This window comes from Sciurus vulgaris (genome assembly GCF_902686455.1).
Source record: "Sciurus vulgaris genome assembly, chromosome: 16".
Lineage (NCBI taxonomy): Eukaryota > Metazoa > Chordata > Mammalia > Rodentia > Sciuridae > Sciurus > Sciurus vulgaris.
The window spans coordinates 26,620,653-26,634,556 of record NC_136477.1 but is presented as its reverse complement, the minus strand read 5'-3'; the positions used below and the strand labels follow the sequence as shown (position 1 = coordinate 26,634,556).

Genomic DNA, 13,904 nt, shown 5'->3' with positions numbered 1-13,904 from the left:
CATTGAGAGTATATTTCAAGTTTTCCACTGGTAGAGAGTTTCTACTTATTCTCTCCTTCATTTTGGCTTGAAATGAGCTTCTGCCATGTGGTCTATGCATTCTCATTGTGCTTTATATGCTGAACTTTACAAAGTGTGTTTCACTGTCCAATTTTATGATAAGGTCTCTAAATTTCATTTAATATTAAGATCACAAACTTTCTTTGGGCTTATATTTGCCTAGTGTATATTTATCAATTCTTTTATATTTAACTTCTCTGAATTATGCATTTTATGTGTTTACATTTAGTTTATGAGCTAACCTAGAACTCTTTTGTGTAGGAATTTAGCCTATTTAGATTTATTGATATGAAAGATATAGTTTTTTAAATCATTTTTTTAAAAGAAAGTCTTTCTGAGTGTCTATATAGACTTGTATTCGGAGAGACCCAAACTCGAGGTGAGGCCAACAGAGAAGGGGCTCATACACCTTAGGCAGAGATGACTAACCTACCAAACATTACTGAACTACTATACCTGTCATACAGAGACCAGTACTCTACTCACAGTCCTCCGTTCCGTGTGGTTCCATTCCTTCACTCCTGAATTCCTAGTGCCTCGCACACCTCCTGATATGTAGGTTCTCACACACATGGATGAATGAATGAACCATCAGGCTCCAGAAGGGACAAAAATTGATTACAGCTCTCCCAGGTCAAGAAAGAGCCAAAAGCCTTAGATTCTTTGCTTCCAAGTTCCTCACATTACTTTCAAAACATATATATGCACGTATATGTATATATATATATACGTGTATACATATATATACACGTATAGTATATATATATATATATAGTATATATATGTATACACGTATATATATATATATACATATGTATATGTGTATATATATATACACACATATACACACACACTTATATATATATACACACACATATATATAATTAAATAAATATTAAATATTATATAAATGTATGTATTTTAAATTGGTATGGTAATTGTACCTATTTATGGGAGTACAGCATGACATTTCAATACATATATACAATAGGCAATGATTAGATCAGGGTCACTGGCATATCTATAACCTCAGACATTTATCATTTTTTTGTGTTGAGAGCATTCAAAATCCTCTCTTCTAGTTATTGTAAAATATTCAACTATTTGCTCTCAGCCTCAGTTATCCAACCAGGCTATAGAATGTCAATTATTCCTCCTACCCAGTGGCACCCCTGTAGCCATTTACCACCCTCTCTCCACCAGCCTTATGCCCTTCTCAAACTCTGGTAACCACTATTGATTCTTTACTTCTGTGAGATCAACATTTTAGTTTCCAGATATAAGTGAGAATATGCAATACTTGTCTTTTTGTGCCTGCCATTTCATTTAAGATAACATCTATCAGTTTCATTGATGTTGCAAATGACAGCATTTCGTTCACTCTTGTGGTGAATAATATTCCATTGTGTATACACACCATGCTTTCTCTATCCATTCATCCATTGGTGGACACCTAATTTGATTCCATATCTTGGCTATTATGAATGGTGCTGCAGTAAACAGGAGTGTACCTGCCTCTTTGATGTACTGATTTCAATCCCTTTGGATACATACCCTGTAGTGGGATTGCTGAGTCATATATAAGTTTTATTTCTATTTTTTTTTAGGAACCTTGATGCTGTTTTCCATGTTGTTACTATTTTACTTTCCTACAATTGTTGTATGAAAGCTCTCTTTTCTCTGCATCCTTAGCAGCATTTGTTAATTTTTTTGTCTCAACAATGGCTATTCTAACTGGATTGAGATGATACCTCATTGTGATTTTGATTTGCATTCCTCTGATGATTGGTAATGTTGAGCATTTCTTCATATACTTGTTGGTCATTTCCATATTCTCTTCTGAGAAATGTCTATCCAAGTCATTTTCCCATTTAAAATTTGGATTAGTTCCTTATATATTTTGGATATTAATCCCTTGTTGGATGAATAGTTTGCACATATTGCCATTATATTCATGCAGACATGTTGGGTAGATGACAAGAGGATTTCTCTTACTTTTTCCTGATCATATTCAAAGATATAGCTACCACTATTGACAGCTCCATTGCCATTGAAATATATTTATATTTGTTATTCAATACTCCTCATATAATCTTGGGTAATGGAGACAATTATTAAAAATATTTTTCTCATATGCCTGAAAGACTTGACCTTAGTCCCAGTTGGCTTGAGGCTTCCAATTATTTCAACAAAGAACAGGCAGTACAGAAATAAAATAATGGGAAGAAAGAGTTAAGATTTAGCATTTGACATTTAAAATAAGATTATGCCATGGGCTAGTAGTCTTGCAAGTTGTTATTGACTTGAGAAATAAGAATATCTCCATTCCTTCAGGTCCCTCTTTGTCATTTCAAGGTCTTAGAATTGACAAGTTTTATGTGAGAGTGGTTGAGACAAGAGGAGGAAAGGACAGAAATAATCAGAGCTTCAAGATGTGTGTTCTGATTCTTTCTCTATGGTCTGGAGAGGGGAGTTGGAGTTCAATAAATTGACTAGAATGTGGAAGACGAAGAAGATGCTCTTGCTTGAATTCTGTATTTTTCTGGGAGGAAACTACTTCTTGGAAGACCAGGGATATATTGGGTAGGCAGGCTGACCTAAGGGCCTGGGGCAGCATAATCAGGCAGAGAGAGGTTTCTTGAATCTCTCAGTCCCATGTGGCTTAGATATGGAATTGATAGTCATGGACCTGCCATGGTAGACCTTGCAGCAAGGGACAGGCATAGACTTCTAGGCCAGGGACCATGCAAAGGATATGGCTGAGAGTCTGCGTGAGGCCATATGAGTTGATGGGGAAAGTGGTCCATGAATTTACAGGTGAAGCTGCAATATTTTGATACCAATAGGATGTCCTGTGACTTTGCAGACAAGAGCCATAATGCTAGAAGTTAGTATGCAACAGCTAGTGAACACCAAGACCAGCACCATAATAGAAACCCTTCCACACACTTCCACCCAGCCCCAATTCATCCAGGGAGCATATGTAAGCCACACACCTCTTCTGCCATACATCTGCAAAAACTTCCTTCACACCCCACCTTTTCACCTCAGGGCAGATGGATGCCCAAAGCAAAGTAAGGTAAAGTTCAAGTATATGTATTCAAGAAGAAAAAAGAAATGAATACATTAATATTTTAAAAATTTTCCTTTGTTACATAGTGTAAGTATAATATAATATATATAATTACCTAATTATGTTATATTTAAATGTTGTAGTATAAATTGTATATATATGTAATATAATGGAATAATTATTATAAACAGTTAAGTATCTACTACTAGTTTTTCCTTTCCAGAAACTGCATTTTATTACTATACTCAGAATAAAACAAACTCAGATTTGTTGCTATGCATTTTCTACCTATGAACTCATAATGACAGTCTGTGAATTTATAATGAGAATCATTTTCCCCATTAATTTCATTCTTGACTCAACCATCTGCTTACTCTGTGGCTTTGGGCAACTCTTTTTTTTTTTTTTTTTTTTTTTTTTTTTTTACTGGAATTCAACAGTTGGCAATCACCAGAATCCTCTCTAGTCTCCCGGGAACCTAGAGTCTTGGGAGGGCCTGTCTTACTCAGATGTAGCCCAGTCTTAAAGTTTTTCTCACAGTCTGGTCTTTGACATTTGGTTTCTTCTCCATTCATTTGCAGAAGAAATTAGAGGAAGATCAAGACATCCCATGATTGCTTTGCTTCTGGCTCCATCTCTCACATGAACAGTTTTCCCTTATTTACCATGGAGAAAAAAGACTGGATTTTAGAGAATACTGGGGTTTCGGATACTAATAGGACAATGTATTAGAACCCCATTTTATCAGACTGGTATTTTGTAATTTTGTTCCAAAGAAAACAAGGCAGAGAACTCAGACTGTTGAAAATATAAGGCAGGAAGTTTGGGACTATCCACGATTTGACCCTAACATTCTAGAACATAGTGGAACATGAACTTACCCCTTTCGAATCAACAGCTGCATTCATGATGTCCAGCCAGCCTTTATATGTTGCCTGCAACAGAAGCAAAGAAACATGAATACAACTGCAGACATGTCATCCACGGACACAGCTGATTCTATTATCTTAAATGGAGTCACTAGATTTTTATGAGAAATGTCTTATGGTTCTTATGAGTTTTTTCTAAGTTCAAAACACACCAACAGCACTTACCACTTGCAGGAGAGCAAGGTAAGCGATCCCCACGTTGTCAAAGTTGACTTCCAGGTTGACCCAGTGGTAAGTCTCATTACACTGGCTTTTGTTATATATAAAATTTAGATATTTGTTTTTATCTTTTCCACTAATGCATCTTCCAAAATGTCCAGAAAAGAAGTTTACTCCCAGGATACAAAATATGAGCCAGAAAATTAGGCAAACAAGCAAAACATTGAGAATGGCAGGAATGGCCCCTATAAGAGCATTGACCACCACCTTCAAGAAAATAAAACAGAAGAATAATAGAACAGATGCGGAGGCCTCCCCCGGCTCTAGATCACCTTGGGATGGCCCGATGGGCGTGGCTGGATCTCTTTAAAGCTCTGTCTGACAAGCTCAACTCCCTGTTTCCACTGCGAATAGCTTGAGGATGGTGTAGAAGCTTAGAGGAGAGCTGCCCTAGGATTCTGAAGGGAAGCCATCTCGGCTGACGCAGAAGCTCTCTAGGGACTCTCTCTGACTCTTCTCCATCTCTCAAACTCTAAGCCCTGGGCTGGGTGGAAAGAATCCCAGGAATGCTTAGCAACCTAAAGAAAGCCCAGGTCCAGGAGAGCAGAGGGCTTCTCGGCCTCTCCCTGTTAGCTGAATCTCCACGCATCCACCTGGAGAACGTACCTTCATTCCTTCAAACTGAGACAGCGCTCGAAGAGGCCTCAGTGCTCGCAGAGTCCGGAGGGGCTTCCACATCTTTAAGGTGAAGAGACTGACCACGGAGACCTGGTGGGAGGAGAACCTCACTGGTGAGTGCGCCTGACTGGGTGCCTAGGGGTCAGCTCAGGGCTCAAGAGCCCCCTTTCTTAAGCCAAAGGACCAAAGGCCGAATATTTTCTCTGATATTTGGATGTCAATTCACGATGGTGGGGAGGTGTTAGGGAAGAATAGAGGTACTGTGGATTGGACAGAGGGGAGTGAAGGGAGGGGAGGGGAATGGGGGTAGGAAGGGCAGGAGAATGAATTGGACTTTATTACCTTATGTGCATATATGATTACACCACCAGTGTAACTCGACATTGTGTGCAACCAGAAGAATGAGAAGTTAGACTCCATTTATGTATGATGGGTCAAAATGCATTCTACTGTCATGTATGACTTATTAGAACAAATTTTTAAAAATATTTTTTTAAAAAAAGCCCCCTTTCTGAGAGGCTGAGAGCAGTAACAAGTCAGACTGTGCTGGAAGAGGAGAGCTGAGGGAGAGTCCACTTTTTTCCTTGTCTGGCAAAGCTACAGTTCACAAAAGCTGGAACAATGCATTTGCATTATTTGCTTAATGAAAGATGAAAAAAGTTGAGAAACTGTTATGAATTATAGGAAACCAAAGAGACGTGACATGAACTCATGCTGAATTTTGTCAAACACTTTTTTGGTGACTATTAAGATGAGCATAAGAGTCTTTGTTCTTCACTCTGTGAATGGTTTACACCACATTTACTGATTTGTGTGTTTTCAAATACTCTTGCAGCCTGGGATAAATCCCATCTGATTGGTATGGATCCATTTAATATGCTACTGAATTTGGCTTACTAATATATACTTATCATTGGTCTATAACTTTACTATTACTGTATTAACTTTATTGTGACATTGGTCTATAACTTTAGTTTCTTTTTTATATTTGTCTTTCTTTGATATTAGGGTAAGGTTGGTTCTATAAAATGTAAAATGAAAAGTTGAAAGTTTTTCCACCATGAGCAGGAAGAAGATAAGGATGCCCATTTTCACCATTTCACCATTTTTATTTAACACAGTACATTTCTACCCCCAAAATCTAGAACAGAATAGATAGAATTAAAAAGGCTTCCAACTTTCAAAGGAGGAAGAAAAGTTGTGTATGTTTGCCGATGTAATTATCTTCAATACAGAAAATCTTAGATACCCCAACAAAAAGTGTTATAACTAATAAAGTTAATTTGCATTAAAAATTCAAAAAAAAGGAGACAACAACAGTGATATTATAGTATGGGATTAGGGCAGGGGTAGAGGGTGTGTGAGTAGAAAGAATTCATCATAAAGAATCTTGGTTTGACGACTGGCAGTATGGAGTTGATGTTAAATTTTCTAACTTTGAGCATTGTACTGTGATTATGAGACAATGTCCTTGTTAGGAAATGCATGCTGAGATGTTTAGAGGTAAAGAGACATCATGCTTGCAACTTATCGTAAGCGGTTTAGAAAAAAAAAGGGAGAGAGAGAATGAGAGAAGCAAGCAGAGGGGCAACCTGTTGGTAAATGGTGATGCTGGGGACAGAGTATGAAGAGTTCTTTATACTATTTCTTACACCTTTTCAGCAAGTTTGAGATCAAAATAAAAAGTTACAAAGAAAAACCAATTCGTTTGCTAATGTTTCTCCTTACTCAAGTAGCTCCTTTTTTTGAGAAATAAAAAGCATTTTTCTCTCCCCAGTACTTTTCCGTAATGGGTAGGACTTAGGGTTGGAAAGCTCTGTAAGGACACAAAATAAAAACCTAGTGATCGGCTGATCTTAAGCTGAAGGCTGCTCCTTGCAGATCTTCAGTCATTATTATTAGTTATGAAGAGTCTTCAGAGGTTCGTCTAGGATAAGGAGTTGCTCAGCTGACCAAGGAGTTATGATGCTCCTGACTAAGCCAATGTTAACGTTTGCTATTAACCCAAAACATTCTGCACAAATCCTGCCAACTACACTGCAGTAGGAGTATATTTGCAAAGTAAGAGAAATTGAGTGAATATGACAGAATGACAAGATTATAAAATTTGTCATCAACCTCAAATGTTTCTATGTACAATTTTTTTTGCAAATGGGCTTTTTGCTTATAATAGCATTGCTTGTTGAAGGAGTATTAAGCACCTCTCCTACACACCCCCACCCTGCCCCCAGCCAGAGGGAAAAGGATGGTAGAGCTAAGCTGTTCATCTTTCTTTACCAAACCACTGTCCTCTTTGCTGGGAAAAGGTGTTTCAACAGGGACACATAAACCTCACCCCCATTTCTGTTCCATCAAACTTGGAGACATCGATGAGACCCATAAAAACATCCAGTCTTTCCCAATCTACTGTATTTTTCAAGTGGGATGTCTTCTGATAGTGTTATCTTATCTTTTAAACTTGCATTTATCACACTCCAGTGTTCTTTGAAATTCATCATGCTTAGTTGCTCCTTTTAATTGTTGTGGAATATTACAGCATTCAAATAGTCATGTTTCGTGGGTTCATTCTCCCTTGGTGAATATCAAGTTTATTTCCATTTCTTTGCTATTATGAACAGCAATAAACTAACAGATATGTGTGTTTTTTTTTCTGGGTACATATGTGAGAGTTCTCCCTGGATCTAGAATAGAAAATGATATTTCTAGATTGTAAATTGGACTCATTTGTAGTTTTATTTAATAGTGCAAGATTTTCCTCATAATGGCTGTATCAGTTAAATCATAAGCAATGATTAGAGATTCCATATCTTTCTCAATAGGAGATAACATCTAACTTTAAAAATTGTTTGTCACTGTGGTGAGTGAAAAAAGCATGTATATTCTCACTACTTCTGTTCAGTATAGTTCTTGAAACTCTAGCCAGAGTAATAAGGCAAAAGAAGGAAATTAAAGGGATACAAACAGGAAAAGAAGTCAAATGATTCCTGTTTGCTGGTGACAAGATTCTACATCTAGAAGACCCAGAAAACTCTACCAGAGACTTGTAGAGCTGATAAACAAATTCAGGAAAGTAGTAGGATACAAGGTCAACATAAAATATCAATAGATTTTTCATATCCCGATAATTTGCTGAGAAATAAATGTGGAAAGTAATTCAATTCACAACAGCCTCAAAAAAAAAAAAAAAAAAAAAAAACTTTGGAGAACAAAGAAACCTAACCAAGGAGGTGGGTGAAAGAACTCTAAGTGAAAATAATAGACTATTAAAGAAAATAAAAATTAAGACTTTAGAATATGGAAAAACTTCCCATGTTCTTGGATAGACAAAACTAATATTGTCAAAATGCCCATGTTACCAAGAATGATCTACAGATTCAATGCAATCCCCATTAAAATACCAATGACATTCTTCACAGAACTATAAAAAAGTCTTAAAATTCACATGGAAGAATAAAAGCCCCAGAATAGTCAAAGCAATCCTGAGTAACAAGAGCAATGCTAGAGGTATCACAATACCCAATCTCAAATTATACTACGGATCTGTAGCAACAAACTCAGCATGGTATGAGCATAAAAACAAACATGGAGACCAATGGAATATAATAGAAGACACAGAGACAAATCCACATAGTCATGTGATCCTTGATGAAGATGCCAAAAACATGTTGAAGAAAAGACAGCCTTTTTAACAAATGTTGCTGGGAAAACTGGATATCTTCTACATATCCTTATGTTGAAGAATGAAACTAGATCCCTATCTCTTACACAAATCAACTCAAAGACCTAGGAATTAGACCAGAAACACTACAACTGCTGGAAGAAAATAGAGTCAACACTCCAACATGTCAGCACAGGCACTGACTTCCTTAATAAGACCCATAAAGCTCAAGAAATAAAATCAAGAATCAATAAGTAGGATAGCTGTAAATTAAAAAGCTTCTGTATAGCAAAGGAAACAAGAGCACGAAGAGAGAACAGAATAGGAGAAAATTTCTGCCAGCTACTTTTCCAATAGGGGATTAATATCCAGAATATACGAAGAACTCAAAAACTTTATCACTAAAAAAAGGAGACCCAATCAGCAAATGGGTAAATAATCTAAAGGATATTTCTCAAAAGAAGAAATACAAATGGTCAACAAATATAGGAAAAAAATGTTCAATATCCTTAGCAATCAGGGTAATTCAAATCAAAACAACGTTGAGATTTCATCTCACTTCAATTAGTATGGCAATAACCAAGCATACAGATAACATGCCAGGCACAGTGGCACATTCCCGTAATACCAGAAACTCAGGCGGCTGAACCAAAAAGATTGCAAGTTTGAGGTCAATCTTGGCAATTTAGTGAGGCCTGTCTCAAAAAAAAAAAAAAAAGGTTGGGGTTGGGGCTGGGAATGTAGCTTAGTGGTAGAACATTCTTGGGTTGAATCCCCAGTACCATGGATGGAAAAGGTACACTAATACATTGTTGGTAGGACTGCAAATTAGTACAATCTCGAAAGGAGATTCCTCATAAAACTGGGAATGGAGTCACCATATAACCCAGCTATCCCACTCCATGGTATTTATCCAAAAGAATCAAAAGCAGCATATCATAGTGATACAGGAACATCAATGTGGATAGCAGTGCAATTCACAATAGCCAAGTTATGAAACCAGCCCAGATGCCCATCAACATATGAATGGATAAAGAAAATGTGGTATATACACAATGAAGTTTTATTCAGGCATAAAGAAGATGAAATTATATCATTTTCTGGTAAAAAGAATGGAACCAGAGAACAATTGAATTTAAATATTTTATGATTTATTTGTGTTTTTCTACTCCAAAATTATGAAGATCATTATATGTAATCTCAATTGACAGGCAACATTGTAGGATTGTTCATATAAATTCTCTCATTTGATTTTTTTCAACAAAGTCCCAAACCAAGCAATGTCCCACAACACTACCACATTACAGATGAGGAAACCTGAAGCTCAGAGGATCACCATCTTGTGTCAGGAAATAGAGTTGATGAGTAGAGAAACTTGATTCATACGTCAGTCCATATGATGCCAAGACTAATAATAGTTATAGTGAACCACACTTATTCAGTGCTTTCTCTGGTTTATAAAGAGATATAAGACTCTTTTGTTCTATTTATTTGTTTCTATTCATTGTCTATATTCCACTTGTCTCACTCATTAAATAAGTTTGCAAACTTTCCCTCTTCTATTCTTTGTAACAATTTGAATAAGATTGGGATTAAATGCTGCTTGAGAGATTAATAAAATTTGCCTGCTTTTTAAAATGTGGTTTGGGATGACTTTAGGGGTTATTCCTAGATTTATATTTCCTTCTATTTAGTATTTGGTCAACTTATAATCCTCACTTTTATTCAGAAGAAAACCAGTGATAAAAGAGGAAATGCTCTCCTTAAGGTTACTCTTGGGGTAAACACTGATCAGTGCCTAGGAAAGCTTACAGCAAGATAAAAAAGGACTCTATGTATGCATATGATTACACAAATGGTGTGAATCTACATTGTGCACAACTATAGAAACTGTACCCCATTTGTGTGCAATGAATCAAAATGCGGTCTGTAAAAATTTTAAAAATTAAAAAAATTAAAAAATAAAGAACGTGATAAGAAAAGAAATGTAGAGGAGAAGCTAGCCACTTCCCTTGTCTCTAGTCTTGAGGTAAGATTCAAAGCAGAATGGCCTTGGTTGTAAAATTAAAGAATGTACTCATAAAACATCTGAAGAAATCCACCTGTGCAGTGGGCATTCAACCTATTCCATATGTTACCCCTGCTAAGCAAAATAAGCCAATCCCAAAGAACCAAAGGCTGAATCTGTTCTCTGATACTCGGATGCTAATTCACAATGGTGGGGGGTGTTATGGAAGAATAGAGGTATTGGGTTAAACAGAGGGGAGTGAAGGGAGGAGAGGGGGTCTGGATATAGGAAGGGTAGTAGAATGAATTGGACATTATTATCCTATGTACATATATGATTACATGACTGGTGTAACTCTACATCATGTACAACCAGAAGAATGAAAAGTTATACTCCATTTATGTATGATGTATCAAAATACATTCTACTGTCATGTATAACTTATTAGAACATATAAAAAATTATTTAAAAAAATCTAATTATCTCATATTGGAAAGGATGTTAAAATCCAGTGCTGCAGAGTGAGACTTAACTAGGTTTGAATCTCACCTCACCATTTCTATCTGGGCAATCTTGAACTTGCTTCTTAGCTTCTCTGTCACTTGCTTTCTCTGACTATGGGGAAAATAATAGTGCATGCCACAAAGAGTGAGGTGGTAACAAAAAAAAAAAAAAAAAAAAGAGAACAAGTAAGGAGAAATGGCAGAGTATTTGGTACAGAGAAAGTACTCAATAACTGTGGTCCACTGTTGTTTCAATTAGCATTAGTATCATATGGATGGAGGTGTGGACCCTAGTTTCATCACTAATCAGTTCTATGATCTGAAACAAATTGCTGAGCTTCTGAGCTTCTGATTTCCTCATCTGCAATGTGGTAGGTATCATAACATACTGCTTAGAACAAATGTGCACATTAAATGAGAGAATGTATGTGAGCAATTCTCTTATATTGCCTGACTGTCAAGACAGGGACCAGCCTATTCTATTGACCTGTTTTGAGAAGTCTTGAAAAGAAATGAAAAGTTGGAAGCAGGAGGGGAAATAGAGGCTACTCCAAGTGATTTTAGGTATATATTAGACATAAGTGGGGCTAATGGAGAGAAGTAGATGATTGCCAGCTCAGAAATAGCCAGTGGCATTAAAGGTCAGGAAGGTGAGCATAGGAAGTATAGGTGAGAGATGGGGCATAAGGAAGGTTGAAATCACATTGGACACAAAACATTTAGTTGCAAGTACTGTGAGGAGGCAGAAAATAATTAACAAGAAAATAATTTGGAGAGGCACCCCTACGAGGCATACAGGCAAAGCAGCTCCTAAATAGTCCCCTTCCCCAACCCACCTCCACCTTCATTGAACACAGACAGAGAAGACTTACAATCACAATGATGAAATCGAGCCAGCACCAGGCACTGGTGAAATACTTCCCAAATCCAAAGGCCACCCATTTCAAACACATCTCCAAGATGAAAATATACGTGAAAGCATGGTCAGTATAATTTAGAATTTCTTGGATATGGGGCCGCTCATTAAGATGAACATCTTCGAATACCTGAAATAATAAAACACATCCAACCATAGGCCAAGCTGAATATTTGCAGAACACTCATTGCTTAATTTTCATTTTTCTTTCTTGTGTGAATACAGGCTAGCACATCTCCTGGTGAAGCAGCTTTGCTCAAAAGAAATCAAGGCTGAGCTTTTCCAGTGGGATCAATTCCCAAATGAAAATGGAAAATCCTTTTCCTAAACTTCTGTTACCCTGTATTCCCACGATCTCTCTTTATTAGTCCCCAGAATATAAAACCTCTTCCTAGTGGATCTCCACACTATTTCCTGGACTTCCTAATCTTTTCGGGCTCGCCAAGTGTATCTTTTCAACTTTTTCCAGAAACACCCAGTGGCATAGACCATCTTTTTCATCTTCCTAGTCATCTCAGTGGCTTTATTCAGTGTCTCTCCATGGCTGGTGGCACTGAGTCCAAATGCTTTAGCCCAAACTTGAGATCCTGACCTGAAGTCTGTCATTTCCCACAACAAGCAGCCTTATCCATTTACCCCAGTGTTCCCTGCAAATAATACCATTTTTTATATATGCCACAACACACTAAATCTGAGCAGCTCTGGACTTGAGTTCCCAGTGCAAATCACTTTGAATAGTAAACATTCACTAAGTGTGATTATGAAAGTGAGACATACTGGTTTTCAGAGAGACCCTTTTTCATGCTATAGCCAAACATTTCCCTCACTGGAAGTATGAGTATAATTCTGCAAGGTAGATATAATTAGCATATCACCTGTCCTTTTGGCCTTTACATAATGAGGATGAAAGAGAGCCTGGTACTAAACCTGCCCAAGACACAGAAAAACTCTGCAGACAGGCAAGAATTAACCCTACTGTTGGGCACCAAGATAAGCCCACAACCCCAGGAAAAACAGAAAGAGATAGGGTAAAACAGTCCCACTTCCAGCTACCAAATGGGTTTTTGTCTAGAGAAATCCTGCATCTCCTCCTTGCCCTGCCAACTCCTCCTCAGCCTTAAAATCTGAATGTAGCTGGCATTTCCTACAGGAAACTGTCCTGTTCCCACAAAGGCTGGGGGTAGGTACCCATCCCTACCTGCCTGGCTTCACCCACTGCTGCTGTCCATATGGTTTATGGCCCATAATGGTGCCATCTATCTTCCTTACTGGTCTCCAAGCTTGTGGAGGTCAGGGACTTGTCTGTTTGTCTCTTAAGGACACACAAATCTGATTAGCGTTATAGGTTCATTTTCTCTCTCATTTTGGAAGCTTAGCAACAGGCTGGCTAAGCAAGTCTGAATTAGCTTATCTTTGGAGCTCAGTTATAACTAGGCCATTTTCCCATCCAGGAAGCTCTTGTTATTATGTAGATGCCCAGACCAGTACTTTTCAGATCCTAACAAGCCCAAATTATCTGGGAAACTCCTTAAAAGGTAAGTTCTGGTTCAGTGGGTTGAGAGGAGGGCCAAGACTCAGCATTTCTAAGCTTCCAGGTGATGCTGAAGCTGCTGGCTCATAAACCACATACTTTGGTAAGGGATTAAGTTTTCCTCATTCCCATTTCTTTACAAATATGTACGATGAAATGGGCTGAGTCTGTCTCCTGGCACTCTTTGCATTGTATGTTCAGTATTGCTCTGCTCAGCCTGCACATGTCTCCTGAAGGCAGGAATGGACTGGGATTGTGTACCCTCTGCTCTGCTCTGATTATACATTTTCTCTTCAGGATGCCGCACAAGTGTATCTCTATGGCCTTCTGACAAGACACTTGCTTCCCCACTGAGTAGTCCAAGTACTATTCGTAGAATGAAATGAAAG

General features: G+C 37.6%; 1 protein-coding gene across 1 annotated transcript in view; it reads right to left on the bottom strand.

The window, feature by feature from the left end:
• SCN11A (sodium voltage-gated channel alpha subunit 11) overlaps positions 1–13,904 on the bottom strand; it is a gene marked incomplete at both ends in the record, with an annotated part of 95,600 nt that overhangs the window by 13,238 nt on the left and 68,458 nt on the right. The window contains 4 exons of the mRNA XM_079116159.1: positions 4,015–4,068; positions 4,228–4,488; positions 4,888–4,989; positions 11,941–12,114. Of these exons, the coding sequence (XP_078972285.1) occupies positions 4,015–4,068; positions 4,228–4,488; positions 4,888–4,989; positions 11,941–12,114 (591 nt within the window). The remainder of the gene's footprint in view (positions 1–4,014; positions 4,069–4,227; positions 4,489–4,887; positions 4,990–11,940; positions 12,115–13,904) is intronic.